The sequence below is a fragment of the Mastigoproctus giganteus genome, chromosome 8, assembly GCF_048544385.1.
Source record: "Mastigoproctus giganteus isolate SK-2022 chromosome 8, ASM4854438v1, whole genome shotgun sequence".
Classification (NCBI taxonomy): Eukaryota; Metazoa; Arthropoda; class Arachnida; order Uropygi; family Thelyphonidae; genus Mastigoproctus; species Mastigoproctus giganteus.
In genome coordinates this window covers 38985509-39011539 of record NC_143582.1, presented here as the reverse complement: position 1 = coordinate 39011539, position 26031 = coordinate 38985509, and the positions used below count along the sequence as shown (strand labels likewise).

At 38.6% G+C, this 26031-nt stretch overlaps 1 protein-coding gene across 3 annotated transcripts in view; it reads right to left on the bottom strand.

Moving 5' to 3' along the window:
* Lerp (lysosomal enzyme receptor protein) overlaps positions 1-26031 on the bottom strand; it is a 441548-nt gene that overhangs the window by 395835 nt on the left and 19682 nt on the right. For all 3 annotated transcript variants that reach the window (XM_090379899.1, XM_090379900.1, XM_090379901.1), the window contains exon 3: positions 6956-7190. In XM_090379899.1, the coding sequence (XP_090236025.1) occupies positions 6956-7190 (235 nt within the window). The remainder of the gene's footprint in view (positions 1-6955; positions 7191-26031) is intronic.

The following is a 26031-nucleotide window of genomic DNA, read 5'->3' as shown; positions in this document are numbered from 1 at the left end:
TACTGAAGCAGTAGCGTTTTTCTGCGCAGGTGTAATGGGGATCATGCGCTCCAATATAAAGACTTTGGATCGGAGAAGTCCTGAAAGCTCCTAGCGCAGTCCTCAGAGCACTTTGATGAATCACATTTAGCCGTTTTAAAGTAGTGTTCCGGGCAGAGTCATACACTGGACATTAATAATCTAGCCGTAAACAGGTTAAACTTCTATAAAGATGCAGTAAAGTATATCGATCAGCTTCCCATGACATCGACAAGAGCAATTGAAGTATATTCAAATGCTTCGTACAAGAAGTTCTCAAATAAGTGATATGGACCTGGAAATTTAGTTTGCTGTCTAATATTAGTCCAAGAAATTTAACGGTATTAACAAGCGGGATTGGAGTATTGTTTATTTGTAGTTCAGGTTCGGGATGAGAGCTCACTTATTGCTAAAGTGAGTGACAGTGCATTTCTTTTCTGAGAGTCTGTAACCGTTCCATGAAGTCCAGGATTCTATTTTGATTATGGCAAGTTGTAGCTGCCGTTCAGTGGTATTCATACTTTGAGACTGACATGAAATGGTAAGATCTGCATACACATAAGTTTGAACAGTTTTTGGGATATCTCGTTTCATGCTGCTAACTCGGATTGAAAACAGTGTTGGACTAAGTACTGATCCCTGCAGGACTCCCTCTTCCTGAATGCGAGATGTAGAGAGTACGTTTTTATATCGGACCTGAAAAGAACGCAATTGCAGGAAACTTTGAATTATTTCCGGCAAATGGCTCCAAAGCCCCAGATGGTAAAGGTCCCTAATAATACCATGACACCGTGTAGTATCAAATGCCTTTTCAAGATCTAAATCGACCATGACTAGATGTTGTTTCATGATAAAGGCATTGCGGATATGAGATTCAGCTTTGATAAGCAAGTCCAGCGTTGATCTATTCTCCCAAAAGCCATACTGTTGTTCTGGAAGGATATTCTCTGACTCCAGGATTTAGGTGAGTCTAGTATGAACCATCCTTTCGAAAATTTTTCCCATGCAGCTCGTAAAAGATATTGGCCTGTAATTTTCAACACAGGAAGGATCTTTTCCTGGTTCTGGTAAGGCGATAACGAATGAATGGCACCATGTAGAAGGATAGGCATTTTCAGAGAAGATCCGATTATAAAAAATTAATAGGGTTCTCAAGTCTTCAACAAGTAAATGCTTTAGCATAATGTAATGAACTCCATCTGGACCTGCAGCGCTATTGTAAGATCTGTTTAATGATTCTTGAAGTTCTACTAATGTAAACGGTTGGTTGTACGGCAGTGAGTGGCACATGAAGAAATTGATTTTATACCGTTCTGCACCTGCTTTGATGTTCTGGAAGGTGGACACATAGGTGGCAGAAGCTGAAATTTTTGCAAATGATTCTACTAATGCATTTGCAACTTCTTCAGGAGTAGCAATGTCTTTCCCTTTCCAATGAAGTATCAGAGAGGGCAGCCAAGCAAATTTGCCATTTAATGCCTGTATTCTTTTCCAGATGACCCGTGTATCCGTGTTTTTGGTGATGGTTGAGGCAAAAGCAATCCATGAATCCCGTTTCGCTTTCCACCTAACTTATCCAGCTTTCGCTTTGAGTCTTTTATAAGAAATTAAGTTACTAGTGGTGGGATACTTGCAGAAATTATTCCAAGCACTTTTTTTCATGTTTGGCAATTAAACAATCAGTATTCCGACAGTGATTTCTGTGTTTGCGATAAGGCGTGGATTTGGGAATGGAAGCATTAGCTGCAGTCCGAATCTGATTTGTTATATAAGTACAGTAAAGCCCCGCTATTCGCGGGAGTTACGTTCCTGAGAAATGTCGTGAATACCGAAAACGCGAATACTGAGTTATTGCTCCCATAGTAATAAAGGGGTTCCGCTCCAAAGTATGTAATAAATAAGAAAAACTAATCTAAACTTTTGTCTATGTATGTATTATACGTACCTTCATAATATGACTATGTACAATGACAGTACATAGTGAAATACAAGCATATGGCATCGAAATGAAAATAAGAAACAATTTAATAATAAATGTAATATTTATTAGAAATTTCAAACAAATCTCTCAAACCAGCGCCTTTTCTAGCTAAAAAACTTATCCCGCCAGTGCGGGATCGCCAGTTTCGCTAAAGTGTTGATAAAGGAGTTTTGCTTTTTCATGAATGATGAGTGAACTTAACGGAATTTTATTTTGAGTTCGGTCTTCTATCCACAGATTTAAAGCTTTTTCCATTTTTTCTAATTTAACATCACAAGTTACAGAGCAAATTTTTGAAACAAATAGCACACATTTTCACGGACACTACGGCGGATTTTTTCTTCCGATTTTTTGATTGATCGTACCGTTGACTCATTGATTTTATAATGTTTTGCCACTGAGGAGACACTTTCACCATTAGAAATTTTGTCTAATAACTCAATTTTATTCGCTAATGCCATCAACCTTGATCTTTTCATATTTCCCTTGTTATTCGTAGCCATATTTTTGTACGGGTTAGAAAGAACTTGTCCACAATAAAGTCACTTTCTTCCGTTAACACACTCGAAAAAGTCTGTTTTACACTGCAAAACAGTAGATTTATCACTTTTGTAAGCATATAAATTTATAAATTGATAAATTTATTCAATTTATAAGCATAAATTAAAAGCAAACGACGAAACCGTCCATGACAAGCGCATAGCACATACTGAACAAGGATTAGCGAGAAACATCCATGCTCGCGATTTTGTCACCCCTCTCCCCCCACCCACTGAGCGTTGTTTTGACCGGGAAAGAATTTTAGCCACGCCCATGTTTTTTTATGGCGGAAAATGTTCACGGCGCTTTAAAATTCACATTTTTTTAGGTTTCATTTTATATTAAATCAGCGATTGCGAATACGCGAATAGCGGGGGTTTACTGTATTTACTTCATCAATATGTTGTCTTTCAACATAAAATCTGTCTAAGAGTATTTGGGAAGAATAGCCACCCCAGTTTGCCTTTTTAAACTGCCAGTTAGATCGTTGAACAGGATTCAGAGTTACCCTTGTTTGTAGTGAGCAAATAATTGGAAAGTGATCACTGTTAAAAGGGATCGGTTAATACCGACCAAGTCATGATTGGAAATACGGAGGATGAACAAATTGACAAGTCTATTGCAGAAGAAGATCCTGTTGGTAGGTGTATGTAAGTAGGAGATCCAGAATTTAATAAATTAAGATCATTATTGTTCATGAATTCCTCCATCAATTTGCCTCTTCTATCAATTGTAGCAGACCCCCCACAATGGATGATGTCCATTAAAGTCGCCAAAGAGACAAATTGGAGTTGGGAGTTGCGAAATCAGGCTGTCGAGTTCTGAATGCGGAAGGTAGAGATAGTGAAATATAGATGGATACAATGGTAATTGAAATACCAACTGCAATACGAGCTGCCACAACTTCTAGAGTGGTTCTCAATTGGATCGGCAAGGGTGGAATGTCAGAGTTAACAAGAATAGCTACTCCGCCATGGGCAGGAGAGTTTGAACTCCTATCTCGTCTGTATATTACATAATTTGAGAATTTTGGTGAAATTTGGGGTGACAAGAAAGTTTCCTGTGGAATTGATGGGATTGAATTGAGCTTAGTAAATCCCTTAAGTCATCAGAATGACTACTTAGTCCTCTGCAGTTCCATTGTATGATGTTATACATTATTTAGATTTAGCTGAGGATGATTAGTCTGACTGTTTTTTGTTCGTGGAACATTTTTTCCGGTCTTTTTTTGGGAATGTGGGGTGTCCAATATTCATGGCGTCATTTGCATGGAGTTCTAGAATGGGCTCCTCATTACCTAGCAGCTCATCTACATCCATATTATTGGTAAGCAATTCCATTTTTTTAGAGACTGAGTGAGATTTTTATTGTTCTTTTTCAAATGGGACCAATGGGCTATGCTGATTGGAGTATTTGTAGCTTCACTAGTTTTTTTGGAGGATTATGAGGATTATCTTTTTTAGAGGTTGAAAGTGTAGATTTCAGCCAATTCACTAGAGAGGTGTTAGGCAGAACTGATACATCTGTTTGAACTGCAGTAGAAACAAAGTTTCAAGTGCGAGCTGCATAAGAACGACCACTAGGCATGGTCGATATAACTTGTCTATGTGCCTCAGGAAACGTGACTTTATTTTCTATTTTCTTTCCTGTTATCTGTAGCTCACAAGTTTTGGAAAAGGCTGGATGGCTTCCTTTGCAGTTTGGGCAAACAGGGGTTTTGACTGAACAATCCACTTTAGAGCCGCAGATGGGACATATGGCTTCCATTCAGAAATAAATGTCAGAAATACGGTCATTCCCAGCAGGAATGACCGTATTTCTGACATTTAAAGCAACGAACAGGATTCAGGATGTATGGTCAAATCCGGCAGTTTAAATATCCAGCTTTAATAAAGGATGGTAGGTCTGGAGTGCTAAAGATCAGAATGATGGATCTTGTTGGAATAAGATTTCCATCTTTTTTCGTCATGATCTGTTTTACATTTATTACTTTCTGACTGGTGAGTTCTTGGAGTAGTTCTTCTTTGGAGACTGTAATTAGGTCCCACTCGCTGATGACACCTTTTGATGAACTTAATATTTTGTGGGGAGTAATTTCTACTGTCGACCCACCAAATGTTATTGTTTTTAACAGCCACTCAGAATGTTTTGAGGTGGAGGCTGTTTCTATCAGAAGGTCTCTGGATTGCAGTCTTTTAACCATTTTTGGTGATCCAGCAATAGACTCCAAGATTTTCTGAATTAAGAATGGTGATAACTTACCCACATGTTGGGCAGATAGAGAATGAATCACCAGGAAGTTTGGACAATCATCATGACATTCTGCTTCTCTTTGCAGTCTTCTAGGTTGACTTAAGTCATGGTCAGTGTTAGAAGCTTCTGCTCTTGAGCTCAAAGGCTCTAAGTTTGGATAATGATTTTTATCCATGATCGCTCCTTTTGCCCCTGGGGGTTTGCCTTTACCACCCAGGTTACCGGCCCCGCACCGGGGTATTGATTTATAAATGCAGAGTTTATTAATTTATAAACTCTGGGCTACTGCCAAAAATCAGCTAACCGATAGCTGCCTATAAAAACCAAACTAATGATGGGAATTAAGACACTACAGATACCAATGTACAGTAAACCCCCGCTATTCGCGGGGGTTACGTTCCTGAGAAATGCCGCGAATACCGAAAACGCGAATACTGAGTTATGGCTCCCATAGTAATAAAGGGGTTCCGTTCCAAAGTATGAAATATATAAGAAAAACTAGTCTAAAATTTTGTCTATGTATTATATGTACCTTCATAATATGACTATATACATAGACAGTACATAGTGAAATGCAAGCATATGGCATCGAAATGAAAATAAGAAACAATTTAATATTAAATGTAATATTTATTAGAAATTTCAAACAAATCTTTCAAACCAGCGTCTTTGCTAGCTAAAAAACCTATCCCGCCAGTGCTATCACCAGTTTCGCTAAAGCGTTGATAAGGAGTTTTGCGTTTTCACGAATGATGAGCGAATTTAACGGAATTTTATTTTGAGTTCGGTCTTCTATCCACAGATTTAAAGCTTTTTCAATTTATTCTAATTTAACATCACGAGTTACAGAGCAAATTTTTTAAGCAATTAGCGCGTTTTCACGGACACTACGGCGGATTTTTTCTTCCGATTTCTTGATTGATCGTACCGTTGACTCATTGATTTTATAATGTTTTGCCACTGAGGAGACACTTTCACCATTAGAAATTTTATCTAATAACTCAATTTTATTCGCTAATGTCATCACCTTATTTGATATTTTCACATTTCTCTTGTTATTCGTAGCCATATTTTTGTACGGGTTAGAAAGAACTTGTCCACAATAAAGTCACTTTCTTCCGTTAACACACTCGAAAAAGTCTGTTTTACACTGCAAAACGGTAGATTTATCACTTTTGTAAGCATATCAATTTATAAATTGATAAATTTATTCAATTTATAAGCATATAAATTAAAAGCAAACGACGAAACCTTCCATAACAAGTGCATAACACATATTGAACAAGGATTAGCGAGAAACATTCACGCTCGCGATTTTGTCACCCCTCTCCCCTCACCCACTGAGCGCTGTTTTGACCGGGAAAGATAATTTTAGCCACGCCCATGTTTTTTTTATGGCGGAAAATATTCACGGTGCTTTAAAATTCACATTTTTTAGGTTTCATTTTATAGTAAATCGGCGATCGCGAATACGCGAAACCGCGAATACAGATACCGCGAATAGCAGGGGTTTACTGTACTTGAAATTGACACAATGAAATTACAATGATGACCTGTCAGACACAAAGATTTCCAAACTTTGACAGCAGACAAGGGGAATCCGCCGATCGGGCTAGCTGAGTAGGTAAAGTGCCTGCCTAGCAACCCAAAGGTCGCGGGTTCGAATCCCGCCTGGGGCTTGGATCAAAGTACTGCAAAAACCTTGGGAGTGCATTATGGCCACAGAAGCCGATGTGCCAATAATTACAAAAAAAAAGGGGGGGGGGAATCTCTGGTATCAAATTGCATAATTAGATATTATTATCATGTCAGAATCATACACCACATTATCAACAAAATCTGTGATATATTTTAATAATAACATGGTGAGAGTTTCATGACATCAGCAAACAGCTGCTTCATGAAGTGTATTGTACGACTAACCCTAACAAGCAAGATACACACAGCATGCATGTATTTTCTTCAACTAATCACATGATTCATGAAAACTTTTTGCATGAATAATTGTACCTGAAGATTTTTTCTTCTTTTAATCTAGCGCTTAACTTTTGCAAGTGGGAACTAGATCTTGAGCAAATCTGTTTTTAGCTGTTTAAACAAACAGTGTAGACATTCATTCATCCACTTAAACACAAATATTTTATAATATAAAATAATATCTACCTGGTATAATGTCAGAGCACACATTAATGAAAATTTCAGCTGCAGAAGTCATTTCATTTTTTACAGAGTAGGCCCCTTTCTGTTTAATAAGTGCGGTAAGATCTATTTTTGATCCTTTTTGATCATATACATAGCATGGAACCTCATTCCTCTTAGTAGGCTGTGGACATACTGCTGAAGTTTTCCAGGTAAAAAATATTTTGCATTTTCCTGATAAAGAATATTTTGGGGAGCCCTAGAAAATAAAGAGAAGTTAGGATTAAAAAAAAAAAAAAAAAAAATTTGTTTATTTCTTGTCAATATTTTTTTATTCAAAATATTTGAAAACATGCACAAGTGGATAACATAAGTGATCTTCATATATGTTAAGCACCAAAGCAACTAAGGCTATGAGACAAGTACATTATATAAATATATTGTGTATACTCTGGTCAATTTGCCTGTTTACTGGATGAATGTCCTGGAAGTTTTAGGTTCTTCATCTAATAAACAGACAAATTAGGGACCAACTAATCCAGCCACATTGTGAATTAAGCCCATAAAAATTTCTCGCATCTTAAATTAGAGGATTCCACTTTAGGCCTTTTCCACCCAGTGTGTGGAAGATGATGATGATTATATCCATCTACGGCACCTACAAAGACTATTCATATGACGATAGCATTAGTAGTGTATGGGTAAATAAATAGAATCTCTTGACAAATACCAAGATAGCCCACTTATGAAGTTAGCACCAGTCAAAAAAATTAATCACTTATAGTATTTACAGCATACAACGGATTAAAATTCAAATCCACAAGCTGGTGGTGGATCAGTGACACATTAGAGATTTTTAACTATTACAAAGTGGGTTCCCTAATTGGAATACCAACTGGAATAAATTACACTGGCTATGCAAATACAGTGAACTCCCGATCTGTGCAGGAGTTACGTTCCGGGAAAACACTGCGCAGTCCAAATCTGTGCAATGCAAAACAGTTTATATGACATAATGAGGGTTGCATACCTGTACAAAAAAAAAAAAAAAATGTGCAAAAAAAATTTAATTGAAAAATAATCTTCATTCAGTAAGAAAAAAATTAAAAATTAATCTTGCTAATACTAACCTCTAGATTTTTAATCTAAATTCACTGCTTCTTCATCGCCATTTTCCTGTGATAAACTTGAACAGTACCCGGCACTTTTTGAAAAAAATTGTTTGCTTAGAAGCACGCTGTTTTTCTCTATAAATTTCTTCATAAGGAACTAAAGCTAATGATAAAGTTCTGTGAAAATTTAAACTCCTCTCCAAATCAGGATCCATATCCAGAGCTTCTAGGCTAAGATGATTTGTAAGTCTTAAAAACTCAGCTACTCAGCTAGTCTCTTTGTGGTCAAATGTGCGTCTTCTTCGTTTTTGTCATCTTTCACATTACAAAAAAGTACTGTCCACTGAAAATTGTTCTCTATGAGATTCAAGAACTTTTATGATATCTGCTGGTTCCAGTTCTTCAAATCCCTCTCCACTAATCATTTTGTCAATTCTCACAATCTCAACTTCATCCGGTATTTCGACTGTGGCTTTTTTAGTGCAGCTTTGTGACCACAGCTTTTTCCACACTGCATTCATTGTTCAGTTCTTAACTTCATCCCATGCGAATTCAATATTTTTATAGCATCAAAAATGTTATAATTCTGCCAATAATCTCAAACTGAAAGACTGCCTATTCCATCAGTATAGCTTCTACCAATTGTAAAAAAGTTCTTCTTAGGTAATAAAGTTTAAAGGAAGCTATACCACCTTGGTCCGTCGGCTGAATTAACGAACTTGTATTTGCTGGAAGAAAGGTAACTTTCACATTTGGGTGCAGAACCAAGTCAAGTAGACCCAAATTGGGCAAAGTTTGGACAGTCTGTGACAGCCAAATCCTCTGCTTGCACCTTCACAATAGTGGAACTGTTAATAATCCTGGGTATAACTTCCATGCACAAGCACACTGCATGATCACCCAGATATGAACCAACGTAAGCAGAGGTCGAGGTGTGGTGCCCACACCACATGGAGGAATGCCGCCCCTCTGTGTTACCAGACAATACTAAGTGGGAGATGACTCTCATCAACAGGTGCAATATTATCAACTCTCATCAACAGGTGCAACAGGAGACTTGAAGTGGTGGAACCCATGTTTAGTCTGCAGAGCTAAGTTCCAGTCAACCCGTCACCATCTCTTCCATCATGCAGTACAACTGATGACGTTTGAGGTTATGATGAACATCATGGCGAGATCCAATCTTCCTTACATTTCGAGGGTACAGCTCTAATCAGTGTTTGCAGGCCGGCCGCTAGTTAGTACACCGGACCGAACCTATTGGTAACACCTCTCTCTCTCTCTCTCTCTCTCTCTCTCTCAGGTAATGGGGAAAATTTTTTTTTTTGGCCTCAGGCTTCCTTGCACCATATCGCTAATAATAATAACTCTTTAGGAGACTTAAGGATCAGCTGGTGTATAATCTTGCTACCTCTACTCTGCCAGATTGTGACTGGAGGGAGTCCAAGTAGTGTGTATGCGGGGGGCATTGTCGAGGCCACGTTATGTCAAGGATCTGGGTATATTCTTACCGTGTGTACACCATATCCAAATATTTCATAACTTTATCGCCCCCCCCACTTCTCCTTACTATTGAATACACCATGAATTGTCAAACTAACAGACCAAGCTTATCTGCAAAAAGATCTAAACCTCCCAAACACTTCCTAGTTCATCAGTTGATTCGACTACTGCTCATCTCAGTTGCCCAAATTATTCGCTGTATGATTTCTTTTGCCTCAAAGGAACATGTGCACATGTCCATTCCAATATTCCCTGTCAAAGACTCGGTAATTTGGAATCTCCTCTTTTCAATCTTCTCTGGCTTAAAATCTCTCTACCTAAATGTGTCAAATTCATCTGTTGTCTTTACCGTTCTCCCAACTCCACTAATCACTTGAAGCTCTTTGACTTCCTCTCTTTGCAACTTACTTTCTCCAGTCCAACTTTCCTAATAGTGAGGTAATTTTCCTTGGTGATTTTAATGTTCACAACTCCAGCTGGCTTCCGTTTTCTAGTCACACCAACCCAGCTGGTCGAGATGCTGAGGCTTTTGCAATTACTAATGACCTTGCACAGATTGTGTTCATTTACCTACAAGGATATCGGACAATCCTAACCATACAGCCAACACTCTTGATCTTTTTCTCACAAACAACCTTTCTAAGAACACGGTCGAAGTGAGTAGTCCTTTAGGCACCTCAGATCACAACTTGGTGATTGTCTCTTCTCCAATGGAGCCTTTATCTCATGGCTATTGCCAACCTCGTATTGTTTGGCATTACAAGAATGCAAAATGGGATGACCTGCAAGATTTCTTTTCTTCTTTTCCCTGGTCGGATTACTGTTTCAAAACTTCTGATTACAAAGTTTGCTCAGATCATGTCAGTGAAATTTTTCTTGTAGGAATGGAATCCTTTATTTCACAGCCACTTTAAAATCTTGTTCTTTATCTAAATCTTGGTTTTCCAATAAATGTGCTAAGGCTGTTCAAGAAAAGAACATTGCATATCGTAATTGGCTTGTTTCCAATTCTTCAGTTTCATTTTCTGTCTAGACCAAAGCTCGCAACAATTGTAAAGCAGTCATTAATCAGTCCAAACTAGATTCTGAACAGGCTAAGAATAGAAAACTTGCTTCTTGCCCTAATGGCAGCCAAGTATTCTAGTCTCTTGCCAAAGCTATTGGCCATAACTTTTGCCCATCTCTGTCAAAAACAGATGGTTCTGTTGTCACTTCAGCCAAGGTTAAAGCTGACCTGCTAGCATCCCATTTTTCTTCCAACTCGTGTATTAATGATCTAGGTAAAACACCTCCCACCATTCCCAACTCTTGGAATACTCCCAACAAATTTCCATTGTTGTCGCGAGCGGTAAGCATCAGAGAGATATGGTTAGTTTGGCGGCAGATGACATGGATAAGGTTAGAAAATATTATAGGTGAGATCCTACCTTGGAGTTCCTGCAAGAGTCTGGATTTATTGTAGTCAGCTCTCTTGATTTCGTAGTGGAGATGGGTAATCCACAATTTCAATGTTTGTAGGCTGAAGTTGAAACATTCACAGTCTTGCACTTTCTGGTTTATTGGGCTTTTCTGTTAGTGCATCTAATTATAAATGGGTAGTAAACTTGATCTTATTGCATTTGCAATAATACGGACAGTTGGAATTCTGTGGAATTTTACGTTATTATGGCGAAATGTGTTTCTCCTTCAATGAAATCTTCAATCATGTAAAAAACAAATTTTCAAAATATGCTCTTCATTCCTATTTTTGAAGCTTCATAAGCAAAAATCGCGCAGGTAGCAAAATTCGCATGCACAATCTAAAATTTTGGTGGTAAATACGTGACATGCAATAAAAAACCACGCAAATTGAAGGATGACTGTATTCTTGATAACCAAGTTAAGAATTTTGCTGAACATCTGAGGGACACTCCTTATCAATACTCTGACAAATGTCCAGTTCACAGGGCCTCTGTTTTACAATGACAAAAGGAACAAAGGGGAATGGTAGAGCATTTAAATTGGCCAGCAAGTCACTAGATTCAAATCCTATGGGTATATATGTGACTACAGTAATAGTAATCGTGGCATGTGATGCAAGAAAGCAAGTGTATGAGATTATGTGGCATCAGCCAAAAAAATTTTACACAACCATTCCCTCCAAATGTTTGTCCAGTTCCTCCTTAAATTTATTCAACCTATCAACTTCCACAATGACAGATGGAAGTTTATTCCAGCAATTAACCACCCGCTGGCTAAAGGCAAATTTCCGCACATCTATTCTACATCTGTCTTTTCTTAATTTGAATTTATGCCCCCTTAGGTTCGTAATCTGAACAAGTAGAAGGATCCCATCAGAATTCAGCGTGCTCAACCCATTCAAAGCCTTATACAACTCAATCAGATCACCGCGCAGGTCCCTAGTCTCCAGCCACTACAATTTGCAGAACTTAAGCCTCTCTTGGTAAGAGGATCCCTTCATTCCCCTCATCAATCTTGTTGCTCTTCTCTGTACATGCTCAAGCAAATCTACATCCTTCCTAAAATGAGGCCTCCAGGCCTGTACACAGTACTCAAGGTGTGGCCTGGCCATTGCCTTATACAGAGGGACAATCATCTCCTTTTCCCTGCTAGCAAAATTCCTGTATATCATTGATAAACCCCATGACCTGCTCTGGCAGCCTGTGTGCATTGCTCAGAAAACTTCATATCTGACTGCACAATTACTCCCAGGTCTTTTTCATTTTCTACTACCTAAAGTGTAGTACCACACAGTTAGTATGTTTCTCTGGGGTTACTTCTACCCATATGCAGTACTTTGCATTCGTCAAGGTTAAACTTCAGTTGCCACTTCTCAGCCCATCTGCCCAAATTTTCTAGATCCTCTGCTATCCTACCAACATTTGTATCATCTGCAAACTTTGACACCAAACCTGATATGACATACCTTCATCAATATTATTGATAAATATACAAAACAATAGTGGACCCAACACCGAATCCTGTGGGGACTCCACTAATAACATTAGTCCACGAAGAGCAGCACCCATTGATTACCACTCTGTCTCCTCCCACTCAACCATCCTTTTATCCATTGTAGCAATTTACCCTTAATACCATTGTGCTCCAATTTGTACAGTAGTCTTCCATATGCAACAGTGTCAAAAGCTTTCCTGAAATCCAAGTAAATGATTTCAAAATTATTTTTTGCATCTAGTTTCTTTGAAACCACATCATAATAATCAATCAAATTTGTCAGACAACACTTTCCCTAAACCCATGCTGTGTCTGAATTATTGCTGCAGTCTTGTCTAGATGATCCTGCAATGCATCTTTAACCAGTGACTCCATTATTTTACCCGGAACAGAAGTTAAACTAACTGGTCTGTAATTACTCGTGACACCCTTCAATCCCCCTTTGTGAGTTTGGGATACATTTGCACATCTCCAGTCCAGGGACCTCCCCTGAATACAAAGATGCTCTCATAATTATGGCTAAGGGTTTGCTTACTTCCTTTGCCACCTCCTTTAATATATCTGGATAGATTCCATCCAGCCCAGGTGCCTTTCTTATGTTTAACTTCAATAATTTCTCCCGCACTTTGTTCTCAGTTATTACAAAATCATTAAGCACCCTGCTACAATTTGATAACCTGGCATTTTCAAACCTTAATAACTCCTCGTGTGTGAATGTAGATGCAAAATACTCATTCAGTTTGTTTGCTATCTGAGCAGGATCATCAACAGCCGAACCATCGATATCAGGTGGACCAATCAGATTCATCCCCTTCCTTTTAGAGTTTATATAAATAAAGAAATCCTTGCTGTTTTTCTTAGCATCCTTTGCCAAAGATTTCTCGTAATCTGCCTTTGCCTGCCTAACCTCCTTTGTGATTTGATTACAGACTAGTTTTTATCTGCCATAGGCTTCTGTATCGCCTGATAAGTTAAATGCATCACATGCATTTTTCTTCTCTGCCACGAGTCTCATTAGTTCATTTGACAACCATTTAGTCCTAAACCTTGAACAATATTTCTTAATAGGTATGAACCTTTTAGCAGCTTCCATGATTAATTCCTTGAATGCTTCCCACTTAGAATATGCTGTTGGTAATATCATCAGTTGATCCCACTGTACAGAATTTAAAAACTGTCTGAGATTGCATTGAATGATTCCATTGATTTGGAAAAGTGCCAACGTATCCCCAATACATAAGGGCGGTTCTAAGAGTGAAGTGAGAAATTACCGGCCGGTTAGTCTAACTTCAGTAGTAAGAAAAATCATGGAGACAATGATCAAAGTTGGAATTCAGGATCATTTTGATAGAAACGGAATTCTGAAGGATACTCAGCAAGGTTGTGTAAAGGGAAAATCGTGTTTCACTAATCTGATTAGCCATTTTTACAGGGTCACTCAAGAGCTGAACTTGAGGAATAATTCGACATTGTTTATTTGGATTTCAGCAAAGCATTTGACTCAGTCCCACGTGAGCGGTTTCTTTATAAGCTGGAACAGGTTTGAATCGCAATGAAGCCATCCAGTTATTCATCCTTAGATGGATAGCTAGATAGCTTCAGGGCAGGAGGCAGAGGGTTGTGATAAATGGTTATTCCTCAGATTGGGTTGATGTAAGACGTGGGGTTTCCCAAGGATTATTAGAACCACCATTATCAGTATTAGGAAGACTGTTGTTTTTGATTTTCATAAATGACATCGATGAAGGGATAGAGGGCATGATGTCTAAATTTGCAGATGATGTAAAGATTGTTAATGATTAGTTAATGATTGCCAAGCAGAGCTTCTTCAGAATGACCTAGATAGACTTCAGGGATGGTTAGAAAAATGGCAGCTATGCTTTAATCCAGAGAAGTGTAAGGTATTGCACCTGGGGAACAGTAACCCCAAAATAACTTATACACTTGGCAGAGTTAAACTAAAGCCAGCAGTGGAGGAAAGGGAGTTGGGTTACGATACGATCAGACTTAAGTTCTCTGAGCATTGTAGACAGATTGAAAAGAAGGCCCATAGTGTCCTATCGATGATCTATCGAACAATTTCTAGTAGAGATAAGGATGTCATAATCCCATTGTATAAGGCTATTGTTAGACTACACTTGGAATACGGTGTTCAGGCATGGAGACCACACCTAAGAAAGACATTGTGCTTCTTGAAAGGATCCAGAGACGGATAACTCGCCTGGTGAGATCGACAAAAGGGCATCCATATGAGGAAAGACTTCGAATATGAGTTGCAGAGCTTGGAAACTAGGCACCTTAGAGGAGACTTGATTGAGGTGTTTAAGGCTCTGAGAGGCATAAGCAAAATGAATGAGGACGAAATTCTCACAGGGGGGATATTCATGTGTTGTTGTGGCGGACCCCAGGGTTTCCCCCATTAGCTGCTATTGTACTCGTTGTGTTGAGGCTCACGCCAAGACCGGCCATTTGTATGTAGTGTGTAAATGTTATGATGTGTTCTGTTGCTATGTAGTCGGCCGGTACCTGGTTCTTAGCAAGTGGGAAGCAGCAACACCTGGTCACAGCATCCCACCCCCCCATCCCCGGCACGTGGAGGTGGCCAGGATCTACTACCTTCATGCTAGTCTATACCTGAACAAAGTTCCAGGATAGGCAAAGTTAGGAGAAAAGGAAAATGGGGGGAAAAAAAAAAAATAGCTGGAAAAGTTAGGGGTGGTGGGGAAGGAAGGAAGTGCAGCAGGGGGTCAGAGAAGGGACCCGCCGTAATAAAAGGAAGTTAAGAGAAATTGAGAAAAGATAAGAGAAAAAAGAAAAGGAGGAGGTGGAGGCAATTTTCAGCCTTTGTAGAAGCCACATGTCGTGGTGCAATCCTATCCTAATTTAGGATTAGCAATTCCTATCCTGTGAGCAGGATTAGGAGATGTCGAGGCGCATCCTCAATAGATCCTTCAGCTTGAAGGGTAGCTCTTCCAACGTTGAAGATTTCTTTGCCACTCCCATCATTTGATAGGAAATCCTCTTGGAGCAAATGCATATCAGAACTCTACAACGGACCAGGAGAAGGTTTGGTAGTTGCAGCAATCCTTAATTTCATTGTTAGATAGGTATCCAATGGCATGGCACAGCTGAAGCACTAGAGTCAAACTGCATACTATATACACTATTTACGATTTCTAACACAGTAGGTTCGCCACTCAAATCAATAAGGATTTAATTTCCATCACGATGTATCACCTCAAGTTCGTGAGACAAAATGCAGGAAGTAGCAGTTGAAGCTTCTTTGAAATATTGAAATACAATATATTAATCAATTCTTTCTAGATAGCAGTTCTTGTGAAAGTATGCAAAGAGAATGTCAGTCTTTGATCAAGTCTTCAGAGATAATTTCAGTCCTTGTTCAAGTCTTCAGAGAAACTTTCAGTCCTTGTTCAAGTCTTTCTCTTGATCCGGATTCAGGCTACCTCAGGGCAGCAGCTCTCGTTTCCTCTCGTCGTTTAAATGCTTGTGTTGCAAATAAGTTAAAAGCTTCAAATGCATCTTGTGACTGGATCAGAAAAGGCTTATTCTCCCTGTCATAAGAACCAGTAATGAGTTGTAGTTCATTCCGTAAGTCGGTATAATAGTGACACTCCAAAAGGATATGATCTGCGTCCTCTTCACCTCCACAGAGACAAAGAGGGAACGGAGACAGTCCAAGTTTATACAGCTTGCTATTGAGGCTGCCGTGACCTGACAAAAGGTATGTTCCATGTAGTCCAGGAGCAAACCACAATAGTTCCTTTTTCCTGAATTCCCTTACATTTGGCAAATACTCTCTTATCACCTTTCCTGTCTCCGATACAGACCAGTCAGCCTGCCACTTATTAACATAAATAGTGCGCAATCTTTCCTTTTCAGTTGTTATTGGAACATTCAGGTCAAGTTCCACGTTATCAAGAGAAGTAGGATGTGCCTTTTTCAGGTGGTATCTCAAATATCTATACTGGACCTCATATTGTATTGGCATTCTTCCTGTCAGGAGCTGCAAAGTTGAAGTAGAAATTGTCCTACAAGCTCTGGATAACATAAGAAGGGCAGCACGCTGTGCTTGCAATAGCTGTTTGATAATGGCACACTTGGTTGCCCTATAACCCCAGGTGCCAGGACCATATGTGATAATGGGCAGGAATATACAGTCATAATACAATCTCAGTGAGTGACCTTTAAGACCCCACTCTTGTCGTGTTACTTGTCTCAATCTAGATAATAATGACTTCCATTTTTCTTTAATGTATTTTGCATGGGGTATAAAACTCAAACCATCATCCAGAATAATTCCCAAGTATTTTGTGGTCGAACTGTATTTAATAGCTTGTCCTTTATACTTTATTTGAGGGGGACGGCCTCTGTCTAACCTGCCTTTAAGCAACATCTGGGATGTTTTACTTGTAGATATCTGGAGTTTATGCTCATCAGACCACACAAACAGTACCTGGTTGCCAACCAGGTACTGCTCCTGCAGTACATCTTCAAGAGACTTCCTGGAGTTTCCTTGAACCATGATGGTTAGGTCGTCTGCATATGAGATCATGGTTGTTGCATCAAAATGTTTATTTAACCAGGAGTTGAACACTAAGTTCCAGCACAGGGGACCCAAGAATAGACCACTGTGGGCATCCTCTGGTAACTTTTCTTGACACTTGAATGGAACCACTTTTAATAACAAGCGAGCGCTGCGAAAAGTAGCTCATCAGCAACCGGTATATATATTAAAGTGCCTCCGTAGCTAGGTGGGCAGGAGCAGCAGTGCGTAGCACACGCTTCTTGATTAGACCGGGGTTAGAGCCCGTGACCACCAAATACGGAGGCTGCGGAAAGGTCAGGGAATGACCACCGCATATCCCCGGAGCAATATGGCCTTAGTTGCTAATGCTCCTAAAAACCAAACAACAACCGGTATATAGGTGAAGACACTTCGGCCTCCCGGAACCTCTCCAGGGCACTTTGCCACCAAAGGGTGTCAAAGGCCCCTTTGAAGTCCACAAAGAGACCGAGCAGATATTTAGTCACGGTTTCCCACTGTATTTCTAAAAGAGAAGCAATGGCATCTTCGGTTCCTCTACCCTTTGTAAAACCAAACTGTACAGGCAAAGAGAGTCCTTTCATAACGTAGGTAGTCAGAAGTCGACCCGCAATAACTTTTTCAAGAGCCTTGCCCACAACTGGGAGCAAGGCAATAGGTCTATATGACAGCGGATCAGATTCTGGCTTCTTTGAATTTTTGAGAAGAATTTTTAAGTTAGCAACTTTCCAAACTGCAGGGAAAATACCTTGATTAAGACAAGAGTTGAATAATGTTGCAATAACTACAGGAACCGTTTTCCATACGTGCTTGAGCACTTCCACTTCAATGCCATCAAGTCCAGGACATTTGCCCCAACGCATGGACTGGATAGCAATATCAATCTCCTCAAAGGTAAAAGGGGGTTCAACAGGTGAGCTCGAGTAATAAGCGTTTTTCACTCTGATGTCTATCTGTTTTGGATCCGTGCATTCTTCTTCTTCTTGATAAGTAATAACATCTAGGATCCTATTCATGGTGGGTACCCAAGATATGGTTTCTTGATCATCAGTAGTTGTAACCATGGCAAACACTTCACCAGTTGGAATTTTATTGTTTATTAATCTGTAGACGAGCCCCCAGGGAGAACTGTTTCCCTGGGTGCTCACTAGTTGCTCCCACAAAGCTTTTTTCCTCTTGTAGATTTCCTGGTGATAGTTTCTACGGGCTTGTTTGTATCTGTTTTGCAAAAGTACAACCTCCAAAGTGGGACGAGATCTGTCTCTCTTCGTTTTCTGGAAATCTCTGCTTGCCTGTTTCGTCAATGATTTTAATTGTGTCAATTCTGAGGACCACCACGGCACATGGTAGGGCTTCCTTTTCCTATATCTCATGGACTATCTACAAGCAGTAATAATTATGTTTTGAACTACTCGTGCCTGTTCATCTGCAGTGAGAGTAGTCAATTTTTCTATTTGGTCTTGTGTAAAGTAGTCTTTAAGTGAGGAATCAAATTTATCCCGCTTTGCTTTCTTTGTGTGAAATCTTGGTATGTCGGTAGGATCAAATCTGGATCGCCTATGACCACAATTAAGTTGAAATGTCATGATGTTATGATCGCTGGTAGACCAACTAGTGTGCAACTTCCAGTTGGAAAGTCTCTGACTAATAGCGGAAGATGAGAGAGTAATGTCGATGTGAGAAGAACCCATAGGAGTCACACATGTTGGTGGATGGCCAGGGGTGTTTAATATAGTTAAGCGGTGAGATAAGATTAGGTCTTCCATTAATTCACCCTTTTCATTTGTAGTTGCAGCACTCCACAGAGTAGACTCAGCATTTGCATCCATCATCACAATGTTCTTCCCACATACAATATTAAGTGTCATATCCAGGTAGTCCATAAAAGTTTGTATAGAGTCTCTGTATTGGGAGCATTGACAGTATGAGATAGCGTAGACTTGGCCAAACTGGTCCTCCAAACACACACAGACAGCATGGGTGGAGCAGAGACTGGGAATTCTTGTAACTGTGAGACTTGGATCTAAGATGACAATTGCAGCCCAGATCCGACATCGGGTATTTCCACCTGTTCTAACCGTAGCTGGATTGGATTCTACTATTCTACGGCAAATGGGAAGACCCTTTAGAAGGCCCTTATGTGAATAGGGCTCTTGAAGAGCCATAACCTGAATAAAATGTTCTTGCGACACTTTTGTTAAGTCATTTGTAACTGCAATGGATTGTTGGCAATTTAGCTGCAAAAACCTGATTTCTGTTGATTGTGAAGTACTAGAATTAATACTTGATGTTGTGTTTCTATCCATAGAATGTCTTTGAACAAACAGCATCTACGGCTTTTAAGTACTCTTGGCATTTGGGAACTCTGAAGGAGTGGGTGCAGTTTTTTTTCGCTTCTTACAGTTTGGACATTCAGCTGGTTTCTCTTTATTTGGGCAATCTATAAAGTTGTGACCGGTTAGACCACAGTGCCACAAGTTTGTGCTTCTTGATGACATGATCTTACGGAGTGGCCATATCCCAGGCATTTATAGCACCTGGGAACTATTGTATAATCCTTAACCATGTGAGATGTCCACCCTAGATAAATTCTACGAGCAGACAAAAGAATCTTGCGGATTGTACCAGTGACTTCTAGAATCCAATTTATGTTGGACTTATTAGGTCTTGGCTTAGTTGGAAATCGAGGCTTAATTTGCTCTTTTACATCCTCAAGTGTAAAATCATAGTCTTTTAAATTTTTCTCATAGATATCTTCTATTATATCCTCAATCTTGGAGTCTTTATGAACATCATAAATCGCAATAGTTGGGCCCAACCTTCTGAGCAATTCAGGTTTTAAACAACACTCTTGTAATTTTACACAGTTTTTGATCTTTTCAAGATCTTGAGGGGGTCGCAGTTTCAATTAATACCCCGTTTGCCCGAATATTTAAGCATGTATTTAACTTTGACATCCTTTATGTCTGAGGGTGACGAAATTCTCACAGTTATAAATGATTCTAGAACTAGGAGCCATAATTTCAAGTTATGGGGCGAGATATTTAGACTGGATTGCAGGAAGTTTTATTTTAGCCAGCGAGTTATAAATTACTGGGATAAATTACCTACATGGGTGGTAGAGGCTGACAGTTTGAGGAAATTCAAAGGTCACCTACGGGAGGAGGGAAATGCTTAGATTGTCCATTTCCTTTTCTCTTATTTATTATATATATATATATATATATATATTTTTTTTTTTTTTTTTTATTACAGTAAACCCCCGCTATTCGCGGGGGTTACGTTCTTGAGAAATGCCACGAATACCGAAAACGCGAATACTGAGTTATGGCTCCCATAGTAATAGAGGGGTTCTGTTCAATTGTATGAATTATATAAGAAAAACTAGTCTAAAATTTTGTCTATGTATGTATTATATGTACCTTCATAATATGACTATGTACATAGACAGTACATAGTGAAATGCAAGCATATGGCATTGAAATGAAAATAAGAAACAATTTAATATTAAATGTAATATTTATTAGAAATTTCAAACAAATCTTTCAAACCAGCACCTTTGCTAGCTAAAAAACTTATCCCACCAGTGTTATCACCAGTTTCGCTAAAGTGTTGATAAAGGAGTTTTGCCTTTTCACAAATGAAGTGAACTTAACGAAATTTTAATTTTGAGTTCGGTCTCCCATCCACAGATTTAAAGCTTTTTCCATTTTTTCTAATTTAACATCACGAGTTACAGAGCAAATTTTTGAAGCAATTAGCGCATTTTCACAGACACTATGGCGGATTTTTTCTTCCGATTTCTTGATTGATCGTACAGTTGACTCATTGATTTTATAATGTTTTGCCACTAAGGAGACACTTTCACCATTAGATATTTTATCTAATAACTCAATTTTATTCACTAATCTCATCGACCTTCATCTTTTCATATTTCCCTTGTTATTCGTAGCCATATTTTTGTATGGGTTAGAAAGAACTTGTCCACAATAAAGTCACTTTCTTCCATTAACACAATCGAAAAAGTCTGTTTTACACTGCAAAACGGTAGATTTATCACTTTTGTAAGCATATAAATTTATAAATTGATAAATTTATTCAATTTATAAGCATATAAATTAAAAGCAAACGATAAAACCTTCCATGACAAGCGCATAACACATACTGAACAAGGATTAGCGAGAAACATCTGCGCTCACGATTTTGTCACCCCTTTCCCTCCACCCACTGAGCGCTGTTTTGACCGGGGAAGATAATTTTAGCCACGCCCACATTTTTTTATGGCGGAAAATGTTCACGGCGCTTTAAAATTCACGTTTTTTTTAGGTTTCATTTTATATTAAATCAGCGACCGCGAATAGCGGGGGTTTACTGTATTATTATTTCATTCTTATCATTTTATTTTTTATTTGGCTGGTGCAGCATAAGCCATAGGCTTCCTTGTACCGTGTGGCCATTGCTAATACTAATATTAATCCAAGATATCAATCCATCATCCAAGACTGGATGAATTTCTTTAGAAATTCATCCAGTCTTGGATGATGGATTTAGAAATTTCTAAATTCATCCACGATTGTAGTTAGATTATCTCATGCAGAAGGATTAGCATTTTCCCAGTGAGTTATTAGTATTAGCCATACAGTGCTAGAAAGCCACATGCATTTGCTGCACTCCAAAAAGAGTAGATAAAAAAAATACAAATTATGCACTTCGGCTCCCCACAGGAGAGAAGATCCAGCCAAGCTATGAATTTCTTCATAGTTGTCTGGGCTCAACTTCATAGCTGTCTGGCCTGTGGTGGCAACTTGTTCCAGTAATCAACAATTCACTGGCTAAAAGACAACTTCCTACAATCTAGTCTAAATCTTTCTCCCTGTAATTTGAAAATACGACCCCTAGTTCTGGAATTCTTTATAACGGCGAACGTTCCTCCATTCATTTTACTACCCCTTCTCAGGGCCTAAAAAACCTTAATCAGGTCCCCTCTATGGTGCTTGGTTGTCAAGTTCTGTAGTTCACATAAGTCTTTCCTTGTACCATCTCCCTTGTGTAAAATCTTACTGTGCAAATTGCCCACCTTTGGACCTTTTCATGACGCTCAATGTCTTTTTTTCAGATTTGGCCTCCATATACTTGGATTTCAAATGCAGTCTTACAATTGCTTCATATAGTGGGATTATGACCTATCTCTACAGGATATTGCTTGATAAATCATTGATAGGACAACATGGCTTTCCTGGCCACCAGTTTACACTACTTGGAAAAATTTACATCTGCCAGCATTACGACTCCCAGATCCCTTTTTTCTGGGTTTCAGCCTGTACAACATAAAAATCAGACCATGAATAAACAGAATACACATAGGAATAATGGCAATAAGCTCCAATGCCATTAAAATAATAATTGAATTTTTGTAGAACATTTTCACACAACTTAATCAGGTAGCATGTTCCCCATGCTACCTGATTAAGTTGTGTATAGCTCTCTTAAAATGGGAATCAATAGTGAATCACTTTGTTCAGACCAAGCACAGGAATAATACCTGCCAAGAGATTTAATCTATAAACCAATGCTAATTATAAAGCATATCTTCATCTATTTTAATATTTATTTCTCCTCTAACATTTTATGACGTTACTGGGGTAAAATTTGTAGTTACAAATTCAAGTAATGCAATTACAAATTTTGGTGTAAATAAATAAATAAAAATGCCTTGGATGAAACTGTGATAGGTGTGTTCAATGCAACCATACTGTTGTGTCAATAGGCAGGAGCACAAATTTAAAATATGAAGTGGTGCGAAAAAATTTTAAATGTGAAATTTTAAAATGGGTTGATTTTAGAAATAGAGTTTAAAAGGCTGTTTTACACACACGCACACATTTATTGTTGGGTCTGGATAGCAAAAAGAATCACTTTGAGATATATACAAGTTTAGGCAGCCCGAGTTTCTGTTGATTAATTTTTAAAAATCGTGCAAGCACAGGTAAGTCTGCTTATTCTCTTTGGTAGGTAACTTCATTAAGCAGAATACTTCATTAAAGCCTCTCAGTAGAAAACATGTTCTACTTTATATGTCTGTATAGTTTTTTTCACTTTACCATCGATTGCATATTTTGGACTAAGCTAGGTGTATTTATTTACAATCTGAGCATTTGATTTGGAAGGTCAGTCTTCACAGCTGCAGATCACATTTTAAATAAACAGGGATCCTCTGCACGATGTTAGGACATACCCAAATAAATGAAATGAATTTAAATAGCACAAGGGATTTGGGATAGTTACTCTTAACACTGCACATCAGCTATCTAGCATTGATGGATGCAGAATGATGTGGAAAGTTAAAAAGGAAAGGATTGCATTGCTCATGGAATAAGACTATCATTATGCTTAATGGAAATTTCTTTGTGTTGCTTTCAACATATTGCTTGGCAATGTGCTGAGTTACTGTAACCAGACATCTGAAACAAGTAATGTTCATCAGTCATTCTAAATGCTATGGATTAGCATTTTCAACAAGTACAGTACCTCGTTTAAACCTTTTGAGAGTTCTGGGGGATCCAGGAGTATTAAAGCTTTTGAATGCAGAATGTTAATTCACTGGTGAAGCAGATTATAGAATGTCAGAGCTTGGTATAACCTTACATTAGTTTTTTGTTGTGTAGGTATTCCACTCTGATTTCTGCTATTTTTCTTTCATGTTATCTGGGATGCATCTAAAAACCCAGGTATTACAGTAATTGTTAGTCAAGATTAGATTTTTTTTGTTTGTCCCTGGAGGATCTCTTCCACGTTACCAGCCCTACCATGTGGAAATAAAAGCAATGCCACCTAGTGAACAATAAAAAAAAAAATACATAAAAAAAAAATGGAATTAAAGAATGGTGTATTTATCTTCCGGATTAGCCATTATAGTATTTTATGATTTATATATATTTAGAGTTTTGGACTTATATACAAATAGCCACATTATTCAATCACTTAAGATTCACTGGTCACTAATATCACTTGGCATTCAGAACCAAAATAATTAGGCAGAAGCAGCCACAATATAATTTGAAGACCAAATCAAGGATATATTGAAATCTTTCCCTGTTTGTTCTTTTAGCATTAGCAAGGGCACATGATGCAAGAAAGCAAGCTTATATAGCATCAGCCAAAAAGAAAAACACCCCCTTCTCATTTCACCCATCCACTTGCTCCAAATGTTTATCTAGTTCTGCCTTGAATATTTTTAAGCTATCAACTTCTACGACAGACAGAAGTTTGTTCCAGCAATCAACCGTTCCCTAGCTAAAGACAAACTTCCGCACATCTATCCTACAACTGTCTTTCCTCAATTTGAATTTATGCCCTTTCAGGCGATTATTCTGAGCAAGAGGAAGAATCCCATCGGCACAGAGCATGCTTAAACCATTCAAGGCTTCGTACACTTCAATCAGATCACCTCACAGATGCCCAGTCTCCAGACACTATAATTTGCAAAATTTAAGCCTTTCACTAAGAGCAACACTTTGTTCCATTCACTAATCTTGTTGCCCTTCTCTCTACTCTCTCCAACAGCTCTACATCCTTCTTAAAATGAGGCCTCCAGACCTGTACACAGTACTCAAGGTGTGGCCTACAAGGGGATAATCACCTCTTTATCCCTGCTAGAAAAATCCCTGTATATCATTGACAGGACACCATGAGCTACTCTTGCAGACCATCTGCACTGCTCAGAAAACTTCATATCTGCCTGCACAATTATCCCAAGGTCCTTTCACTGTCTATCACTGTCATTGTAGTACCACACAGTTGATACGTTATTCTCGGGTTACTGCTTCCCATATGCAGTACTTTACATTTGTCAATGTTAAATGTCAGTTGTCACCTCTCAGCCCATCTGCTCAACTTTTCTAGATCCTGTTGCAGCAGCATACTGTCATTAACAACCCTGCCAACCTTCATATTGTCTGCAAACTTGGACATTAAGCCTGATATACCATCATCAATATCATTAATGAATACAGAAAACAATAATGGACCCAATACTGAACCCTGGGTGACTCCACTAATAACATTAGTCCACGAAGAGCAGTGTCCATTGATTACCACTCTGTCTACTCCCACTCAACCATTCCTTTATCCATAGCAGCAATTTGCCTACAATGCCCCACTGCTCCAATTTGTGCAGCAATCTTTCATGTGCAACAGTATCAAAAGTCTCTCTAAGATCCAAATATATATGATATCAAAATTGTTCTTTGCATCCAGTTCCTTTGTGACTACATTATAGTATCCTATCAAATTGGTCAGACAAAACTTCCCCTTAACAAACACATGCTGTGTCTGAGCTATAACTGAAGTTTTGTCTAGATGATCCTGCAATGTTTCTTTAACCAGTGTCTCCATTAATTTCTCTGGAACAGAAGTTCCAGAGAAATTAATACCTGTGTCTCCCTTTGATCCTGCTTTGTGATTTGGGGTCACATTTGCACATTTCCAGTTCATGGGTACCTCCCCTGAGTCCAAGGAAGCTCTCATAATTATGGCTAAGGGTTTGCTCATTTCCTTTGCTGCCTCCTTTAATATAACTGGATAGATTCCATCCATCCCAGGTGCCTTTCTTATGTTTAATTTCAACAATTTCTCCTCCACTATTATTTATATGTATCCCATGCATTTTTCTCCTCTGCCACATGTCTAATTAGTTCATCTGACATCCATTTAGGCCTGAATCTTGAACAATATTTCTTAGTTGGTATGAAAAGCCTAGAGGCATCTAAGATTATTTCTTTGAATGCTGCCCATTTTGAATTTGCTGTTGGTAACATCATCAGTTGATCCCACTGTATAGAATTTAAATACTGTCTCAGACCACCGTAGTCACCTTTATGAAAGCAAACACCCTTCCCTTTACCCCTGATGGTAGTTACCTCTTTGAGTAAATCCCACTTCAGCACACTATGATCATTGCCACCTAG